At 43.3% G+C, this 19,074-nt stretch overlaps 1 protein-coding gene across 1 annotated transcript; it reads right to left on the reverse strand.

Annotated features, from left to right (window-relative positions):
* Positions 1 to 1,172: 1,172 nt before the first annotated feature.
* On the reverse strand, positions 1,173 to 18,823 carry LOC106613688 (AP-1 complex subunit mu-1). Its single transcript, XM_014216216.2, has 12 exons — positions 18,455 to 18,823; positions 17,668 to 17,824; positions 17,266 to 17,333; positions 17,011 to 17,141; positions 16,617 to 16,764; positions 16,288 to 16,414; positions 15,797 to 15,939; positions 15,115 to 15,186; positions 14,820 to 14,978; positions 14,513 to 14,638; positions 6,868 to 6,943; positions 1,173 to 2,102 (listed from the first exon to the last, which is right to left on the reverse strand). Exons 1-12 carry the CDS (start codon positions 18,494 to 18,496, stop codon positions 2,080 to 2,082), a joined length of 1,272 nt encoding a protein of 423 aa, XP_014071691.1. The 5' UTR covers positions 18,497 to 18,823; the 3' UTR covers positions 1,173 to 2,079.
* Positions 18,824 to 19,074: the final 251 nt, after the last annotated feature.

The following is a 19,074-nucleotide window of genomic DNA, read 5'->3' on the forward strand; positions in this document are numbered from 1 at the left end:
GTCGATTTTGAAGACCCATTTGCGACCAAACTTCCTGACTGATGTCTTGAGATGTTGCTTCAATATATCCACATAATTTTCCTACCTCATGATGCCATCTATTTTGTGAAGTGCACCAGTCCCTCTGGCAGCAAAGCACCCCCACAACATGATGCTGCCACCCCCGTGCTTCACGGTTGGGATGGTGTTCTTCAGCTTGCAAGCCTCCCCCTTTTTCATCCAAACATAATGATGGTCATTATGGCCAAAACAGTTCTATTTGTGTTTCATCAGACCAGAGGACATTTCTCCAAAAAGTACGATCTTTGTCCCCATGTGCAGTTGCAAATCATAGTCTGGCTTTTTTATGGCGGTTTTGGAGCAGTGGCTTCTTCCTTGCTGAGCGGCCTTTCAGGTTATGTCGATATAGGACTTGTTTTACTTTGGATATAGATACTTTTGTACCTGTTTACTCCAGCATCTTCACAAGGTCCTTTGCTGATGTTCTGGGATTGATTTGCACTTTTCATACCAAAGTACGTTCATCTCTAAGAGACAGAACGTGTCTCCTTCCTGAGCGATATGATGACTGCGTGGTCCCATGGTGTTTATACTTGCGTACTATTGTTTGTACAGATGAACGTGGTACTTCCAGGCGTTTAGAAATTGCTCCCAAGGACGAACCAGACTTGTGGAGGTCTACAATTATTTTTCTGAGGTCTTCGCTGATTTCTTTTGATTTTCCCATGATGTCAAGCAGAGGCACTGAGTTTGAAGGTAGACCATGAAATACATCCACAGGTACACCTCCAATTGACTCAAATTATGTCAATTAGCCTATCAGAAGCTTCTAAAGCCATTACATCATTTTCTGGAATTTTCCAAGCTGTTTAAAAGGCTTCAGTGTTAATACTAAATTGTAATTATTTCGCCTCATTTCCTATTTATTGCCTTACCTCCCTACTCTTCTACATTTGCACACACTGTACATAGATTTTTCTATGGTTTTATTGACTGTACGTTTATGTGTAACTCTGTGTTGTTGTTTATGTCGCACTGCTTTGCTTTATCTTGGCCAGGTTGTAAATGAGAACTTGTTCTCCACCTTTTTTTTTAAAGTCACGTCAGTCATGTTATTTCCACTGACCAATGTGAGGATAAGAAACCCAAAAACAAATGAAAAGATCAAAATGTCAAATGAAAACACTGTTATAGTTTTTAATGAGCAAATAATACATCCTTAATAAGCATTCAGGATTTTATTCTTAATAGGGGTAATGGTGGCATAAAGGAACTGTAACTTTGGAGTGATGACACAAACATAAAAACTAATGTGGCAGATATTTTATTACAATTTGTCTATTTTAAGTGCTCACTTTGATCTGCATGAATGTACCAATGCACCCTATCTCATCATAACAGCCACACAGACTGATGCCACACAAACAATATATATTGAAGAGCTTTTTCCAGCCTTGAGTCAGGCTATCACCAAGTAAATGGAACAGAGAAATTAAGAAAGCTGTTTGTCAATTCACATTTTCTTTTAACACTGTACTGTGTTGGTCACACAACACCTGAAATTGACCTATGAAATAAAATCTTCATGCATGTAATTTAGATGGAAAAAGGAGAAGTACCTTTTTTATTTTTTTAAAGGAGTGTCAGTCCCACTCACTTAATTCAGTTTTTAGTGGACAGGATAGAGGGGAAGGACAGAAGAGAGAGAAAATAGCAGTGGTACAGATTCAAACCCATGCTGCAGCGGTATATGTGATCTGGAGACAGCAGCTTGGAACGCTAGACCACAGGGAAGTAAAGTATCAACAACTGTATTTATTATTTGCAACTGACCTACCTTTGAGTAACTCTAGAGATATTGTGCATTTTACTGCTTTTGGAATACAACTGTAACCAAATAAAAGCCTAGATTCTGAATTTTCAGAGGAGTATCATATGTATTATGGCACTACATTTCAACTAAACTTTAAGATGGAAATGAAAACAAAAAGAACAGTTGACAACAACGGTCCATGACATAGGACTATAGGTAGTTATACATCCTGGAAATATGGGTCCTTCCTTCCTCTGCTGCAGCTTCTATTGGGTTCGGAGCTGGTAATCTGGAGAAAGAAAAGAATTAAACAATTCGTGAACTCATTAGTAAACATCCATTTGGCTGACAGTCATACATGAATATTGACTGATCTAGAAACATCGGTTTGGCCATAAAGGCTAAGCGAATGCTTACAGAGAAGTCCTTTCCCTACCCTTCCATCTTAACCTCAAAACACACAATTCATTAACGTTTTAATATTACTCCAAGAGCCAAACTAAATAAAATGTGATTCGTCTTGTGGGAGTTGGCTCCACCCATTATAAAACTAACAGAAGGAAGACAATAAGACGAGAAAACTCTTGTTAAAACCAGCAGAACCAGCTCAAGGATAAGTGTCCTTATTTTAGTTCCCTCAGACCAAAGACTGTGTGTTTGTAAGGAGATGTTAAGTTCCTCTGGTGCTATGCTTGGCAGCATGACTCGTAAATAAACATCTTAAATGCACATACATTTACAATGGGAAGCACACAGCTGTGTGGAGTTTGGTTTCTTCACTCAAGCCAAATTCTGACTGCTTATCTGTTCAGGAATCTGACTTTTGAGTAGAGGTGAGCATGACATCCGCACTCCCTCTCTCTCACACACACACACACACACACACACACACACACACACACACACACACACACACACACACACACACACACACACACACACACACACACACACACACACACACACACACCAGATTGTGTACTTGTTTGTGTGTGTATGTACAGTATGCATGTGTGTGTGGACTGTGTGAATTCACTTTTGCGACGAGGGCATGCACGCAGCGTGGGCCGGATTTAACAAGATCAGTACCGTCTGTTCGTGGAAACCGCTCCAAAATCACACTCTTTAGCCTAAAGAACACAGCCTCAATTTCTGTAATGATAACAATAATAAAAACACAGTTTGTTATGGAAACAGTGTGGTGTGTGGAACGTTAGATATGGAGTGATGAAACCGCTTGCCCCATAAGCCCAGCGTATCTGGTTTTCATTTGCCTTAAATCATATCTGCTTTAAGAGCAATTAAGTGCAAAGCCTACGGTGGAGCAGTGTTTTTGTGGTTGCTAGGGGGAACCAGAGGCACTTGGAACAATGGTGAACTGAGCCCAATAGTATTGTTACGTGACGTGGGTTTGAAACGCACTATTGACATTTGTAAATCCTTTAACATGTTACAGTGGTTCGAGAAATGACGTGTCAAATTTGGTAGTTATGAAGTGTCTAACAGACACCCACACACACACACACACGCTTTAAATATCATAACATGTTTACTTCAGTAAAATGTGACGGTTTGCTTTCTAAATGTGCCTATTCATATTGTTAGTTTGACAGAATGTTTTCATGTGAATAAAACTAAAAAATACTTTTGACCCCTTCAAAACAACTTTAACAGACCTAATAAACTTCTAAATACTACTTCTCTGCAATATGACATTTCTTACAAAATATGAGACTTAAAACGGAACTCTTGAATCCAGTCTACACTGCAGTCTAAATTACTCCGACTCGCCTGGAGAACTATTTTTAATTGTAGCGTGCACATGCCACGGGCTAGACAATGGGTCTGGTGGCTTATTCCCCCCCCCAAGCCTCCTTGAAAATGACTGTCCTCTTAACCATCAAACACATGCTGGTTTCCTATATGGCTTTTGAGTGAGGAGAACATTAAAGGGGTAGAATAAGACAACTTAAGTCTTCAGGACTACTTTGGCTGTGGTAATTGATAGGCTGTGTTTACAGACCTTTACTGCACGCTTATGGGAGGTCTCTAATTTGGTCCCATGCGCCCCTCTCCCCAGAAATGCACGCGCACACAGTTCTTCTTGCGGAGACGGAGCCAACGCGTGGCTTTGCTGACTCAGGCTCCTGGCCATGGCACAGTCACACACAGGGACACGCAGATGAGGTGCCATTGGCTCTCCGTGGTCCACAACAAACTGTTTGTCGGTGCAGGGGTAAAGCCACAGGTCCTTGGGGGTGGCATTACCCTGTCACACCACTCCTACACTTTCCACCAGTCTTCAACGACAGCCCAGTCTGTGACCTCACCGCCACCAATATGCCAATCAGGACCTACAGCCACATCAAGGCCCCAAGGGCGCTCTGCAAATAGGACAAGGCTTTTCATTCAGCCTGAAGAAACTGTCAGGCTGCCAAAGGCATCAAGGCCTCTAGTTGGGTTAAGGCCAGTGCTTTATTTCTAGAGCTGTACGGTGTCGTGTATCGCTTCCCCATAAAAGAACACTGGTCCTCTTTAAAAGTGATATGAAATGTGGAATTTGAAGTAATTTGTCTTTCATTGTTTGATAACAGTGAGATGTCACCTAAACATAGAATGGAATTATTGACCTTCCCCTTTGAAGGTGTAAACGTTAATAGATGAAGTTAATAAAACCACACAGGGTACCACGCTTAATATTAAGGATGCCTAATTACATTTCAGCTCTTTTAATGAAATCAACCTCATGAAGATTGAATCGTCAGTTAAGGCTCGGGACATCTTTCCGCTAACGTTGCAGCTCTTTTGATCAACAAAATTACATAGGAAGTGAAAAAAAGACCCAAAATGGTGGTGCGGTGGAAGTCTGCGGTGGGGCACTGGCAAGGAATCAGTCTGGAAACTGGTGACCAGTTTGGCCACCAAAACCCAGAGCTCGTCGGGATGATGCAAGCAGTCAGTTCAGGTGGCATTGGCTATTCAGTTGGGGCCTTGGGGGTGAACGTGGAAGTAAAACTTGGCAGTGGCCAGAGCACGTGAGGTAGCATACATGAGATATCTTGTCTTCACACCTAGTTTGTAATTGCACCGTTGTGATCTGTGTTGTTTAATTGCCCTGACAGCTTCCATAACATGTCAACTTAAATCTGTTTAATAACAGGGTTGATGAGTGATAATAAAGTTGGATTTGTTTTTTTTTAAATTAAAGTTAGGGGCATTAACACAAATAAACAAAAAGGTGTAGTATTTGTTTAACCCTAAGCGGAACACACCACACATGAACATAACAAATACAGACGTATGGAAATGGGGATCTACACCTTCCCTTTTAGTGAGATACAACAGTGCAGCATGATGGCACCGTTCTCACATTTTTTATATCTGTGTCAACTAAAGAACTCAGTCTATATACAGTACATCTACTGTAAGTATTCAGCGATCCACCCACGTTAAGGTCTAACCTCCCCAGTATGAGATCTATCACCCATACCCAAGACAAGTAATTCAACAGACCCACAGGTCCCTGTTTAATTAGATCCTATCAGAAACATTGTGAGTGGCGATGGAAAAAGTATGCTTTCAGTTTCAGCAGCCTTGAATTTCCCTACTCACATGTGCATTCCTAAATCATTCCTTGGCTAAATGCACTGGCAATAACCCCCGAGACAAAAGGTAAGATAAACATTTAAGAGCAAGGGCGTGCACACGGAGTCCCTGTGGGCTGCCTACATTCGTCATCCGCTAACCCCAAACTGGATAGGTCACCATCGTTTGGCAAAAGCCTCTCCCCGGCCCGCCCTCCCCCCCAAGCTACACTAGCAGGTTCTCTCAGTACTCTGGGACCTCAGAGCCCCCCCCCCCCCCCCCTCCTGTTTTTCTTCCCTTTTTTCACTCTTTTTCAAAAGATAGTATCAATGTCAGCGTTGCAGCATCATTCATAACCGCTTCAGCATGTGTTGGCTTTCGCTCTCCTCGCAGACAATGAAGGTGGAACTCATCTGTGTCAGAGGGGACTGAGACAAAATGGAGCCGTAGAATTCCCGGGACTCATATTGTCAAATATCATGATACTTTCTGGTGAGACTGGATCACTGGAGATACCGTTTCTTGTCCGTTGAATCTACTTTTATTGTAGTGAAAATATTGACATGAATTCCATCAGGATCGGCGATTCCGATTTGAGCGAAGCTAGACTTCTGCTGCATCTTCAAGCCACACAACAACAAAACCAGGACCTGTAGTCGGCGCAGACACCAAAGACTGCTCGGAACAAAAGATTCAACCCCCGATTGACAAAGTATCAAAACAAACAGTCGGCGGAGACGAATGCCTTCCTCTGGTTGATATCGGAGGTAATGAATATGTTGGTTGGCTCTGCGGGGGCCGGTGTATAAGTAAGACAGACATTAGTTGGGGTGTAGTACAGTACGACAGCTGGCCAGCGGCCGCCAAGAACAACGCTGTTTCCCGGATGCTTCCTTCCTGCCAATTAGAGTCGGGAGGGGAGGGGCCCCTGTCTCAGACCACCTGCACAGATAACCTGATCAGGAAGAGAGGCCTGGAGAGAGACGGACTGCAGACTGTACTGTAGAGCCTTACAACATGGCACACAGTAGAGGGGAGATAATAGAACCACACAGCACTGCATGAAGCAGGGGGAAATCCAGTGAAGGATGTTACAGACCACTTGGTAGCAGTGTCCCCCTAGACTTATTCCTAGGCAGGGCAAAACGGTCCCTGAAGCAACATTCAGTGCTGCAATTACTAAAACTATTGAAACCAGTAAAAGCCCAAACATTTATGTGAGGGGCAACAGAGCAACGTGGGGGGCCCACCCAGAAGCAGAAGCGCCAGAGTACAGGAGCAGAGACACGTGGCAGTTCAGACATGCATAGTTCAACACATAGGATTGATGGCAGATGACAGTGCGTTTCATATGCAGATGTTTGGTGGCTGGGATAACGAGAGATCATTATTACAGTATGGTGGGTTGAGGATCAGTCTTCATTGGGAGGTTTGGTGAGAAGGGTGTGAATGTCTAGTTTGAGACTTACCTCCGTTCTGTGTGATGTATCGAACCCATGGCAGAGCCTGGTAGCCACTCTTCTCAATGATCTTCAGATAACGCACCTAAAAAACAAGAGTGAGCAAACATCACGAAACCTGTCCATCGTCACACCTAGCACAAACAGTGACTAAAGGGAGGAAGCAGAGTCAAATTCTATAGAGTACATACGCTGAGTGGACAAAACATTAGGAGCTACCTGCTCTTTCCATGACATAGACTGACCATGTGAAAGTTATAATCCCTTATTGAGGTCACTTGTTAAATCCACTTCAAAATCAATGTGATTGAAGGGAAGGAGACGGGTTAAAGAAGGCTGTTTACGCCTTGAGACATGGATTGTGTATGTGTGCCATTCAGAGGGTGAATGGGCAAAACAAAATATCTAAGTGTCTTTGAACGGAGTATGGTAGTAGGTGCCAGTCGCACCGGTTTGTGTCAAGAACTGCAACGCTGCTGGGTTTTTCACTCTCCCGTGTGTATCAAAGATGGTCCACCACCCAAAGGACATCCAGCCAACTTGACACAACTGTGGGAAGCCTTGGAGTCAACATGGGCCAGCATCCCTGTGGAACACTTTCAACGCCTTGTAGAGTCCATACCCCGACAAATTGAGGCTGTTCTGAAGGTAAAAGGGGTGTTCCTAATGTTTTGTACACTCAGTGCATTTCATGTCATTCTGAGCCTGTTTGGAAAACCAGTCAAGTAAAATACATTGAACATAACAAAATAGGGTTAACTATACATGATACTGTGTTGTTTTTACAAGGAAGATTATTTTTATATTCACTTAAAATACTAACTTTAACAATGCCAAGTTCCACCCATAAGGTCATACATGCCCTGCAAACAAAGCCAATGTCTGTAGATGATGGGAACTTCTCTCACATTCAAGAGAGAAACGAGCTGGTGGTTAAGAAACTTTTAGATATTAATACTAAATTAGGGAACTGGCACTTCCCAATCCTATGTGAAATGTCATAAATTCTTCACTTGCCCTTCTTGTGAAACTACAACCTATTGAACAAGACCCACCAAGGGCACACATATTGCATAATATTACATAACTGAATTTACCAAATTGAGCCATGTCACACGAGAAAACTTTGATAGTAAGCAGAACGCATGACAGGGAGTTAACTTACTATGGTCATTAAAATCTCATTATTTACACTGAGGCCTATAAAACAAACAGCGTAAATTAACATACTTATCTCTGTGGTGAGCTTATCAGTGGATTGAGCTTCATATTACCCCATCGTAAAACAGTTCCCTATTGTTTCATGGCTGGGCTTTCGTTGAAACGAGGAGAACATTAAGGCATTCAGAGATCCTAACAGAACAAGAGAGCGGGGGATTAAGCCTTAAATCTTCCATAGGATAAAACACTTGCAATAACCGCCCAGAGAATTACACTGACAGACAGATTTGACAATGTGTAAATGGCCACAGCACACCACACCGCAGCCCAGCTCTCTTCACATAAATACTGAGCTTTTTATCAACACCATATGGGAAAGATGATAGTTTTTGCTTTAGGGAGTGAAACACTTTAGGGAGTGAAACACTTTACAACAAGGGTACCATAAATCATAACTGGGCTGTAATGAAGAAACCCATGCTACAACAGGACACCGGCCCTAACAGGCTCCTCAACAAACACCTCTGGGTGTGGGGCCCGTCTGTCTGGGGGTCCTGATGAAGATGCAAAAGGCATGCAGTCGGCCACCCAAAAAAACATCCTTCATCTTCCTCTCAGAAAAGGTGTGAACACTGCCAGTGCCAGGACACAACCTGCCTCCAAGACACACAAGGCGGTTCTTCTCATAACAGGAAACAAACAGCTTCACAGAGAGGGGGCTGTTGCGTCCCTTGACAACAACAAAAGGCTACAATCCCGCATTCTGGTGCAAAGGCAACCTAGTTGGATACAAACACATCATTTACTCCACAGAGGTAAATCTGTCTGCTGACCGACATTATCCATATCAGACTAGCGCTGTATTTGGACTGTGAGCTGTAGAAATCGCCTCCCATTTAGGCGCAACAACGCCTATTTCAAGTGTGATTTAAAATCTAAAAGGGTGTTCGAAGCAGATCATACGGCCAATACACAATGAATATGGCTATTTGCATATAGGAGGAGGACTGTCTGAACGGTCTGAGAGCTGTGTGTGTGTGTGTGTGTGTGTGTGTGTGTGTGTCTGCAGTCTAGACATTGTGAGAATAGGAGGATCTCAGTGCTGGCAGGTCAAGGCTAACATCAGTTAAGTCTAGTGACTGTCATTGGCAGAACAGGGTTGCTAGCAGGTCAAAGCAAGCCACCAAGGACCATCAGAATGGCCTGGTGGTTATGTTGACATTCACTAGCGACCCTCAACTATGCGATCACCTCATACATAATCACTAAAGATTATAAATGATGTTTTTGTCCAACACATCCATTACATCTGGCCTACATTTATACATCCACACTTTTATCAGCCAGAATCATGCTAACCTAAGTCTCCTGTCTTGGCTAAAAGTGATATGCTAACTGAGCCAATTCAATATTTCATAGTTTCTATGGTTTATAAGTCGTAGTGAGAAATAGCCTTGATCAAAAGAGATGCAGGAATAGTAGCCATGGGGTGAAACAAGGACAGAGCATTTTTCTCGTCCCGAAGTCTCCAACATTAGTTTCCCCGTCTACAACTCTACACTGCCGGTGGTGAAATTGGTAGCTTCTTATTCCTACACTACCAGTTAGTCACAGACCGTAACAAGGTTGGCCGACGTAATGCTGTAATGAATGCAGCTAAATCGAGGTGTAGCCTACTACTCTGTGTCTAAGTAGTCTGGTGCCTTACAAATTTAGATGTTTGTTGTTCTAAACTACTGTAAGGCCAAAGCAGGCACAAACATTCGCACACATTCGTTCCAAAGTCTGGGGCACAGTCGGACCAAGCTAAGAATGCCATATTTTAAAAAAGGACACTCTCTTGAAATAGAGCAGATTTATCTTGGGGATGACTGTGTCCTCAGTGTTTAGGTTTCTCTGAGATGTTAGAGAATGCGAATACCAGACAGTAGTTGTTGAGAACAAGCGGTTTCTCCAGGCTATCTGGAAGACAGTTGACCTTTTCAACAGCCATTTGATTTGATTTGATCAGCGCTTCAATGAACGTTCAAGCGGAACTAGGCAACGAATCCGTCAACCAGGGTCCAACAAACAACTTGTTTTTGAAGTTCTCTTTTGAAATAACTAGGCCCACGGGACAGTTCTACTAACTACTGATAGACGTCTGATAATTTCTGTTTATAACAGGAAGAACAGTTTGTTTACATTAAATGAAGATCAAATGATCATGTGCTTACAAAAATTACCACAGAGGCACATCCATCAAATCGCATATGAAATTGATACCACACCAGAATTTCTGTGATGATGTCTGTGCCAAATACAGTTATCTTCATACACAGTACCAGTTTATTTTTTTTATTCAGTACACAATACAGACTATGATATATTTACTGTAATGCAGTACATGAGTACTTTGCAGTTGGCCAAGCGTTCTGTTCTGGTGGTTGACTAGGCCTATATGGAGTACATCTCTCCGAGAGGCTGGCAGGCCACGCCACTGTGTCTGAGGGGAGGGGGAACCTGGCTGTAATTATCCCCTGGAGGGGGACAGATGAGCCCTGATGTGGCTTCCCCCCCCTACCATCAGCAGGCTATAAAGAAACCCAGCAGCCTATGCCTCTGGAGCAGCCCAAACCGCTCTGGTGGTAAACTTCCCTTTTCTACCTCAGATGGGATATGGCTGGATATGGCTGGGGGGCTTAATGCACATCTGCCTGTAGGCCTGGCTGGTTGGCGGTGGGGTAAAACACCACTTTGATATACCACGCTGTCTAATCAAGGAGTTGATGATGTGGTTCCTTTTTTCCCCCTTGGTGCTGTGTGTCGTGTGCGAGAGACCGGGTAGCGTGGAGAGCGTGAGTGTGCAAACACATGGTCACACATGCAGCCAGGCATATGCAGAGGCACGCACCCACAGACACACACACTGAGCAGTAAGTGGCGTACTCCCTGTAATAAAGCCCAGGCTGCATTAATGTTCCCTCAATGCTAGCAGAGATCCTTGGTGGCGTGTGGTGGGCTCCGTTGGAGTGGCCACAGGGGCTCTGCACAGTTCAAGAGGCCCTGGAACACCAGCGTAGCGACCTTGGGGTCAGCCAGGGCCACAAAATAGCTCCCCATCAAAACCCCTAAATAGTAGCTTCCAGTAGCTAAAAGTAGCATCTCTGATGAAGGCTCCATTGATCTCTGGTTGAGTGAGTTATTTTGAGGGGCTTCGGTTTACAAGCAACCCTTTCCTCAAGGTGCCACCACTAGGGTTAAATAAGTGTGGCTGTTACGAGTGCATCTTGTAGTGATGATGAAACCTTTCGGAGAAAATTCTCTGGTAGAACACTACAACAGGAAGACACTGAATGTCTCTCAGTCCCGCTATTGGATTATGAAATCCCTCATTTTCCATTAGTGCCAAAACATCCTCATTTCCAGAGAGTTTCAAGCAAAGTGTAATTTAATCCTCTGCCTTTCAATTCTGTGTGGGACGCCACTGCAGAATATTGATATGGGAATGACACCAAAAACTGAGAAAAGCTCTAATTTAGCAGAGCATGTTTGGCTCTAACATTTGGGTATAGAAAAATATAACTTCCTTTGAAAAATATTGGACAGATTGTCTCATTTATTAAAACAGTTTGATAGTGAATTTACATAGAGGGTAAATTGAGAGAGACACCAGGTAACATATCCTGTGGCTCTATTGGCAAGACAAGAGGCCTTGTGAACACATGTCATACGCTCGTACAAAAGGAAAGGAAACCAGCCCAACGCACACATAAACCTGCTATGGAAGGTGAGGTAACCACTAGACACCAATGCGGGTTTCCAGCAATGTGACCTGATGTCACCAGTGTGAGCTAGCATGGCACATTTACAATACGACACAATGGAGGTGTAGATAACAGGCTTGAGTTTCTTCTGCTTTACTGACTCTTAACTCAACTTTAATAACCAATTCCCTGCACTCCCAAAGTGCCTAATTTGTGTTTAGCCCAAATGCATGGGAGGTTAGAGGAGATGTCCCTAGGCAAACTTGAAAATCTAAGCTAGATTGTTACTAATGCTGAAAATGTTCTGCTGGTACAGCTCAAAAACACAGCGCTGCAGCACAATGGTATTGGGATTAAGATTTTCCAGAAGATAATTCATATTCATCCCGAGAATCCTGGGAAATACTGCGAAAATCTGAGGTTTTTGTTTATTCGTTTTGCAGAAGGAGTAGCTATTCTTTCTGGAGTCCACAAAGTGCCCGTTTAAAGTGTTTAAAACCAAGATATGGTGAAAATGCCTGGGTTCTCCCCAAATAAGAGGGACGTTGCGACACCTTGTCAGCGCCACTATGTAAAGATTTCAGAGCAAATGAAACTGATATTTAGTAATGATTGAGTAACTATCTTTGATCGCCAATGACATTGCTGTGAATTGCAAAACAGGCCATTATCATGTTCCTCAATTCAGTGCATTTCAGCAGTGGGTCATCTCAACAAAGAGTGCACTCAGGACGCACCGAGAGTACAGAGTTGTCGAACCATACAAACAAAAGTCAAATGAACAAAGTTGCTAAGCTTGCTAGATAACATCTAACGAATGACAGAATCTCTCCTACATTTGGCAAAATGGAGTTGATGATTATACAGACAGCAGATCAGCTCATGAATAACGGGGAGATGAAGAGAGGAAATGTTTTAAAAAGATATCTTAACAGGGACAAACTCTGTTTAAAAAAATAACATTCATATATACACTCACACTGTTTGTTGATCACACATTCTCAACCGAAGCTCTCAGATGGGCAGCAAGTAGGAGAAAAGCAGGGGAAATGTTATAGATGTATTTTGACATGCATAGGCACAAGACGTGCTTCGATAATGCAACCTATGGATCACAGAATAAAGTTAGGATTTTTCACGCGAGACTGGAGTAAGGATTCGGGGTTTCAGTGGGATTGAAGAATAGCCGAGGCTCTATGCCAGGAGAAGATTTCCCCTCGGGCTTCAAGACTGACAGATGTAGTGTATTGTGCATAGGGGCCTATCAAATGTGTGACTGTCTGAAGTCACAATGACAGCTCAAAGAGGCACAAATCTTTTCCTAGGCTGTACTGTAGGGGTTTCCTGTAGGGTTTACTAACTGCAGTCGGGTCGCGTGTGCAGTCCGGCAGTGTCAATTATGCGTGTGCTTTGAATTTATGGTGACTTTGTGGGAAGTAAATATCCTAGACTCAAGGCTTCCATGCAACAACCTGTTTGGATAATGTGCTATTTAATTTTTTGCTAATCTGCTGCTACACATGTCATGTATTTTGTGGAATTGCATCAATTCCACTAAGGACAAATGTAATTTCCCAGGTCTTGTCATTTTATTGGGGGGGGGGGGGTAATGTGAAGAGTGTTCCAGGGACAGTCCCAGGACCCCGTTTACCCATGTTAATCCCTACAATGGTGTAATGCGTTGACTTCATAGCTTTGTATTCCTGTATGGAGACGCAAATGGTTTGTTTTAGTGCTGATGTGAGGTTGTGCATCTCCATAATAAGTTGGCCATGCTCGTTTTTCACCAGGAAACAAAGACCCGAGGCGAGCAAACCCCACACTGAGGCAACAAAAAGGCTTTCCTTTGATTCTCTGGGCTCTGATGTCATTTCCCTGGTGTCAGATCTGGAAGCAGAGGCCTGACAGGGAGAGCTTGACACTGATCCAGAACACTGCCCGACTTAAATAAGGACCTGCACACTGGTACTCTGCCCCTAACTGTTCTCATCTTAACCAGCCCATCTAATACCTATTGACCATTCGGTCTGAGTATAATGGGTAGAAACAACATCGCAATAAAACAGAGCAAAACAAAGTAAGTCTTAAAAGCAGTGAGTTTTTGGTGCTCCTGAGTGGCGCAGCGGTCTAAGGCACTGCATCTCAGTGCTAGAGGCGTCACTACAGACCCTGGTCCGATCCTGGCCGTGATCGGGAGTCCCATAGGGCGGCGCACAATCGGCCCAGCGTCGTCCGGGTTAGCCGTCATTGTAAAATAAGAATGTGTTCTTAACTGACTTGCCTAGTTAAATGAAATAAAGTGTGTGGAGCAGTTTATTTTTCGCCAGTTGCCTGATGCTGGCAATACAGTACCGGTGCAGAACTATTTGAATGTGTGCACATCCTTCTGAGTGTAGCTTGTCAACAACACCTTAACTCTCTAGTGTAGATATGTTACAGAGAGACCCGCCAGACCAACGCTACGGTGACGTTGTTCTCCCTGTGTTGACTGGCAGTCTGTTGTACGGTCTGCATTAAAAACCACAGCAGTTCTACCTACAACAGTACCATGCACACACCCGACACCAGTCTTTGAAGCAGCAAACCAAGCACGATCTCAAGCACATCTCAGGTTCTCAGCGCGAGCAGCCAGACCTCACCCGCGTTACAACAGCGCCATCCTGTGTTAGAGTGATTCCCAGTCTCCCAGTAACAGCAACAAGAGACCCCCTGGAGGATAGAAGAGGTACTGCAGTGAGGATGCTCACCTGGATGCCAGAGGTAGTGAAGTAGGGGATCTCAAACTTCACACTGATGGGGGGCTTCCCCTCCTTGTCCTCTGCTTCCACACTTGGCAGACCGAAGTGGGCTCTCATCAGATACTCCTTACCCCCCTGGGACAAGACAAAACAGACCAAGACTTAGGATAATGTGGATTTTTTTACATAAATGTATCCAGGTTAGTTAAGTGACACTTGAGATCTTTGTGGTTATGATGTTCAGACACTCAAAAGAACCGCACTTTGAGAACTATGGTCTACGCTAGCATGCAGTCCAGTGTGTTGTTGTGCTCACCGGGAATGACTTGATGGACCAGACAACCTCACTGTTCTCTGGGATCCACTTGACACTGCCCACGGTGGTCTTGAACTTGGGCGAGTCTGCGTCTGTGGGAACTGGAATGTGGATCTCCACGTTGTTGGCCGTGGAGCGCCTCTTGAACTGACTCTTGGCCTTAGACACAAACAGAGAGGCTAATACATGGCATTTCTGAAGATCATGCTATTTGCATTTACGATAGCTTTGTGGTCAACTATTGATTTGATACCAGAGCATACTGTTAGCTGCTGGGTAACGTCAAGGTGTTTACCTTGATCATGTACTCGATCCTGCTGTGGGAGTGTTTCTCTATCACAGACTCTATCCAGATCAGGGGCTTCACCTGGGGACAACACATTTCATAGGCTTAAAAAACAACAACTCATCAATACAACGAAAGGGTCATTTCTGCATTGACATGTCTTTCCTGTACATGCAAAATGGCATGTCATAATCTCATATGCATAACTAAAATAGCAATTCCTTAAAGCGGAAATCTGCATAAGGTGAAAGAGGGTCACTGTCTGCCCCAGCGCATTTGCTATCGGTTTTGTTTAGTTGATGAAACGGAGTGTAAAAAAATTGTAATAAATACTCTGCTATTCTACTGCTCGTGCAATGACGTGCTATGCCCGAGGGGAATAAACAGTGTTAGCTGTATGAAGTAACTTCTTTATTGTTTTAATATTGCAAAACGGACGTGGCAGTTTCACCAAGTACGGATTCCAGCTTTAACTTGTACACTTCTAATTGCACGCCCATCCCATAAAGGGGGTGGTTACCTGGACAGAGATTAAACCTAGTCTTGGACGAAGAAGCCCTTTCGATGGAGAAGCTTCATGAACAATTATTTTTGTTTTGTCTAAGACTTCATATCTTTGTAACACAGACCCATAATGACAAGCCCATCTAATGAAACTGGCCTCTCTCTCTCTCTCTCATACAATACCCACGTGTGTGTTGAGGCGGTAGGACATTAGCTCAAACTCTCCATCGGGGGGAATGAAGGAGATGGTGCGGTCATTCTCAAAGCGGGACAGACGCACACACTGGTGGAACTTCGTGTCCTCCAGCTCCACTGATTTACTCTTCCCTCCTGTGGTGAGCACAGCGACAGAGAGAGTCAGGGCATGAAAGGATTGTACCTGGTACAAGTACAGTTATCTGAGAAAAATACAAGCTCTGTTTGGAATTTAAATAGATTAGAGGTAAGAGCTGAATCCTAACTTGAAATATGTGCGCACAGCACACAACTTCAACTTCCTTGCAACTCATACAATGATGTCGATGGGAAATTCTAAGCCAAAGGCTAAGTCACGCGTTAGTGTTTAAAATTTGGGATGAGAATACAGACAGAAACAGCTTTGAAATCTGACGTGCATTTGTATTTTAACTGAACTGTAACCAATCCAGTGACACTGACACACAGTGCAGAGGAACTCACGGCCAGTGTTCTCAAACAGAACTTTATCGTTGAGGCCCAGACGCAGCTCAGGCATCCCCGACAAGAACACACGCATCTTGATGGAGCCCACGATCTCACTGCGCAGCACGTTACCGTTAGCACTGACCTGCACAGAGGAGAGAAAGGGGGAGAAGTGTCAAACCGTTTACAACAATTGCAGACATGCGTCTACGTTCAAAATGGTTGAAATTACTTCAATAAAACACTGAATAATTTGGTCATAGAGAAATAATAAACATTGCAAGCCAAGACTGTATTAGAGGGAGGAGAGTGTTAGACTTAAAACACGACGTGACAAGGCGCCGCACCAGAAGATTAACAGACTCGATGACATCCAGGAAGACTTCATTCTTCCTGTACTTGATGCCCTCTGACCTCCAGGACACAGCGTTGGTGACGGTGGCAGGAGGGCGCGGGCCCCCTGTGTCCAGCTTGTGCCCCTCTTGGGTGATGTACCTACAAACAAACAGAGACAGACCTGGTGAGAGGACAGGACAACAATGACAGGAACTGTCTGTCTGCAGCCATACTGGGTGTTTAGGTGAAATGGAAGATAAACTGTACACACAGTACTGTAGGTCACTACTACATTATTAAATCATGTTTAACTTGGAGGAATTTTAAACTGTTTAATGGAAGCTAAACATAGGTTTGTACAGAGAGAGTTTTGTAGACAGAATAAGGGCTAGATAGGATACTCACTCTTGAAGGATCTTGCTGTCAGTAGTCTGAGGATAGCCAAAGTCCATCAGCTCATCCATCAACTCATAGATGATGACAAAGTTATCTCTGATACTCTCCTCTTCCAACTCTTTAAAATACTCGGAGAAAACCTGCAGAGACAATAGGCTGAGTCTAGATACAACACATTTTTTACCAGTTAACCACCAGTAAAAGCGATGGGTTATTGGAAAATAAGACTACTGCACACACCATTATAGACAGATTGTAACTCACCTGGATAATTTTGTAGAGGAAAGAGAAGACCAAGGAGACACAGGCATTTTTCTTAGACGTTGCTACAACTGATGGAACATTTGTTAAGGTGAAAAGTTTATGTGGGGCTTTCAACATAAGTCGACTTGTATCTACCGTCAAAAAGGTGGCCAGTTTGAGAATGAACTACAAGTGGAATTTGCAAGAAGTGAACCTATCCATTGCTTGAACTCTCAGCGAGATAAGTAGTCATTTGACCTGAGCAGTCAAACCAACCATCACTCTCCCTTTTACCCAGAACAAAATATGGAATAAATTTCCCATTTGTATTGGGGACCATATATTGGAAAGGAAAAGGAATACTGAGGCAGTAGTCATTCTAATCCCCTGTGTGAGAGGTTGAGTAAGTGGCAGTAAGGATACGGTACAGATTGTTGTGTTTGATCCACATGAAGCGGACCCCTCCGTGAGCCAGGATAGGGGATAAGTTGCCCTCCTCCTCTCTGTCCATGAGGATGGGCATAAAGTGTTCAATCTCTGACATGTCCACATCTCCTCTGTAGTTACGACAGACCAGAACCTGGAGAGGTGAAACAAAATCAACAGGAACTTACTTCTCTAGCCATCTCTCGTCCTACATGGTATGTGCCTCCTGATGGCATCATGTTTTCAGATCTTCAAGTGTCTTGATATGGAACACAAAAATCTACATGGGTCTAACTGGACTATGCATTTGAGGCTTCACATAAAGTGTGTTCTCATTCTCAAACAGGCCTTAGGATGGGGGCAAATGTTGGTGATCATGATGACATCCTTGGATGGTATGGGCTCTTGTCAGGCAGTAGACTGTTCACAAGGCCACCACAACCATTATCATAATCATGCAGAATTTAGCCACAATACATTACGTGATCCATTGAACCAGTCCATCCTAATCTGATCCCAATACCAGTCTAGCTGGGTGGGGTAGCTGCTAGCTAAGTAACTAGCTACAATGCATATTATTAATGTCCCGTATCAACATCAAAAGCTAGCCATCTCAAATTCACTATTGTATATTTTTCTTAGAATGTAAAGTAGCTAGCTGTATGTTGTAATTTGGCCATCAAATTATGTGATGCATTAGTAAACATTTTAATGTGAACCATGTTAGATTAAGCTAGCTAACGTTAGCTCTTTAGCTGGCTGAACTAATCTCAGTTCCTCTTACCTTGCCTTTAAGATCTAACACATACACCGCACTTGCTGACATTTTTCTTCTAGCTCGTCGAAACTTACGAGTTGGTACCGGTGAAAAATATTTAGAATATCTAAAACATGCGGCGGTACGGTAGCATCCACCTAGGAGTGCTAGGTGTTGCCGGCTAACACTAGAGAGGAAGAAGCGAAGCGAGAGGGTTTACTCCGCCCAAATTATGTCCATGAAAACAAGACCGCGAAAGTGAGGAACTTTTGAATGTGTTGAATTTGCTCATCAAAATAATGTAATTGCTTATTTGATCAAATATACGTTTCGAGTTCGATTGTTACGAATAAACTAACGCACGTGGTATCTCAACAACAAAACGACTTTATATCAGAGTTCTGCACGTTGTTGACATGCGTATCTGACCTTATTACCTAGAAGGGTCCAACCTTTTCGCCTCCTCCCTTCAACCTTTGAAGACATGTATTTCCATTGTTAGAGCGATTACTCGACTATCTTGTCTATATAACAGAAAACCTTTGCTAATATTTACTATTATATTGCTCTACTTCCGGGAAGCTGTCTTTCTATTCCCAACACAAATATTTCCTTCATACATAATTTGCTACATATTTTTTTAGATT

Source organism: Salmo salar, chromosome ssa10, assembly GCF_905237065.1.
Source record: "Salmo salar chromosome ssa10, Ssal_v3.1, whole genome shotgun sequence".
In the NCBI taxonomy this organism is placed as follows: domain Eukaryota; kingdom Metazoa; phylum Chordata; class Actinopteri; order Salmoniformes; family Salmonidae; genus Salmo; species Salmo salar.

Bases quoted from the DNA above. Each gene is read 5' to 3' on its own strand.
- LOC106613688 (XM_014216216.2), bottom strand. From the start codon at position 18,496: ATGTCAGCAAGTGCGGTGTATGTGTTAGATCTTAAAGGCAAG. The intron at 14,979-15,114 runs GTAAACACCTTG...TTTGTGTCTAAG, and splicing joins GGATCGAGTACATGATCAAG to GCCAAGAGTCAGTTCAAGAG. The intron at 14,639-14,819 runs GTGAGCACAACA...GTCTTGTCCCAG, and splicing joins GGTCCATCAAGTCATTCCCG to GGGGGTAAGGAGTATCTGAT.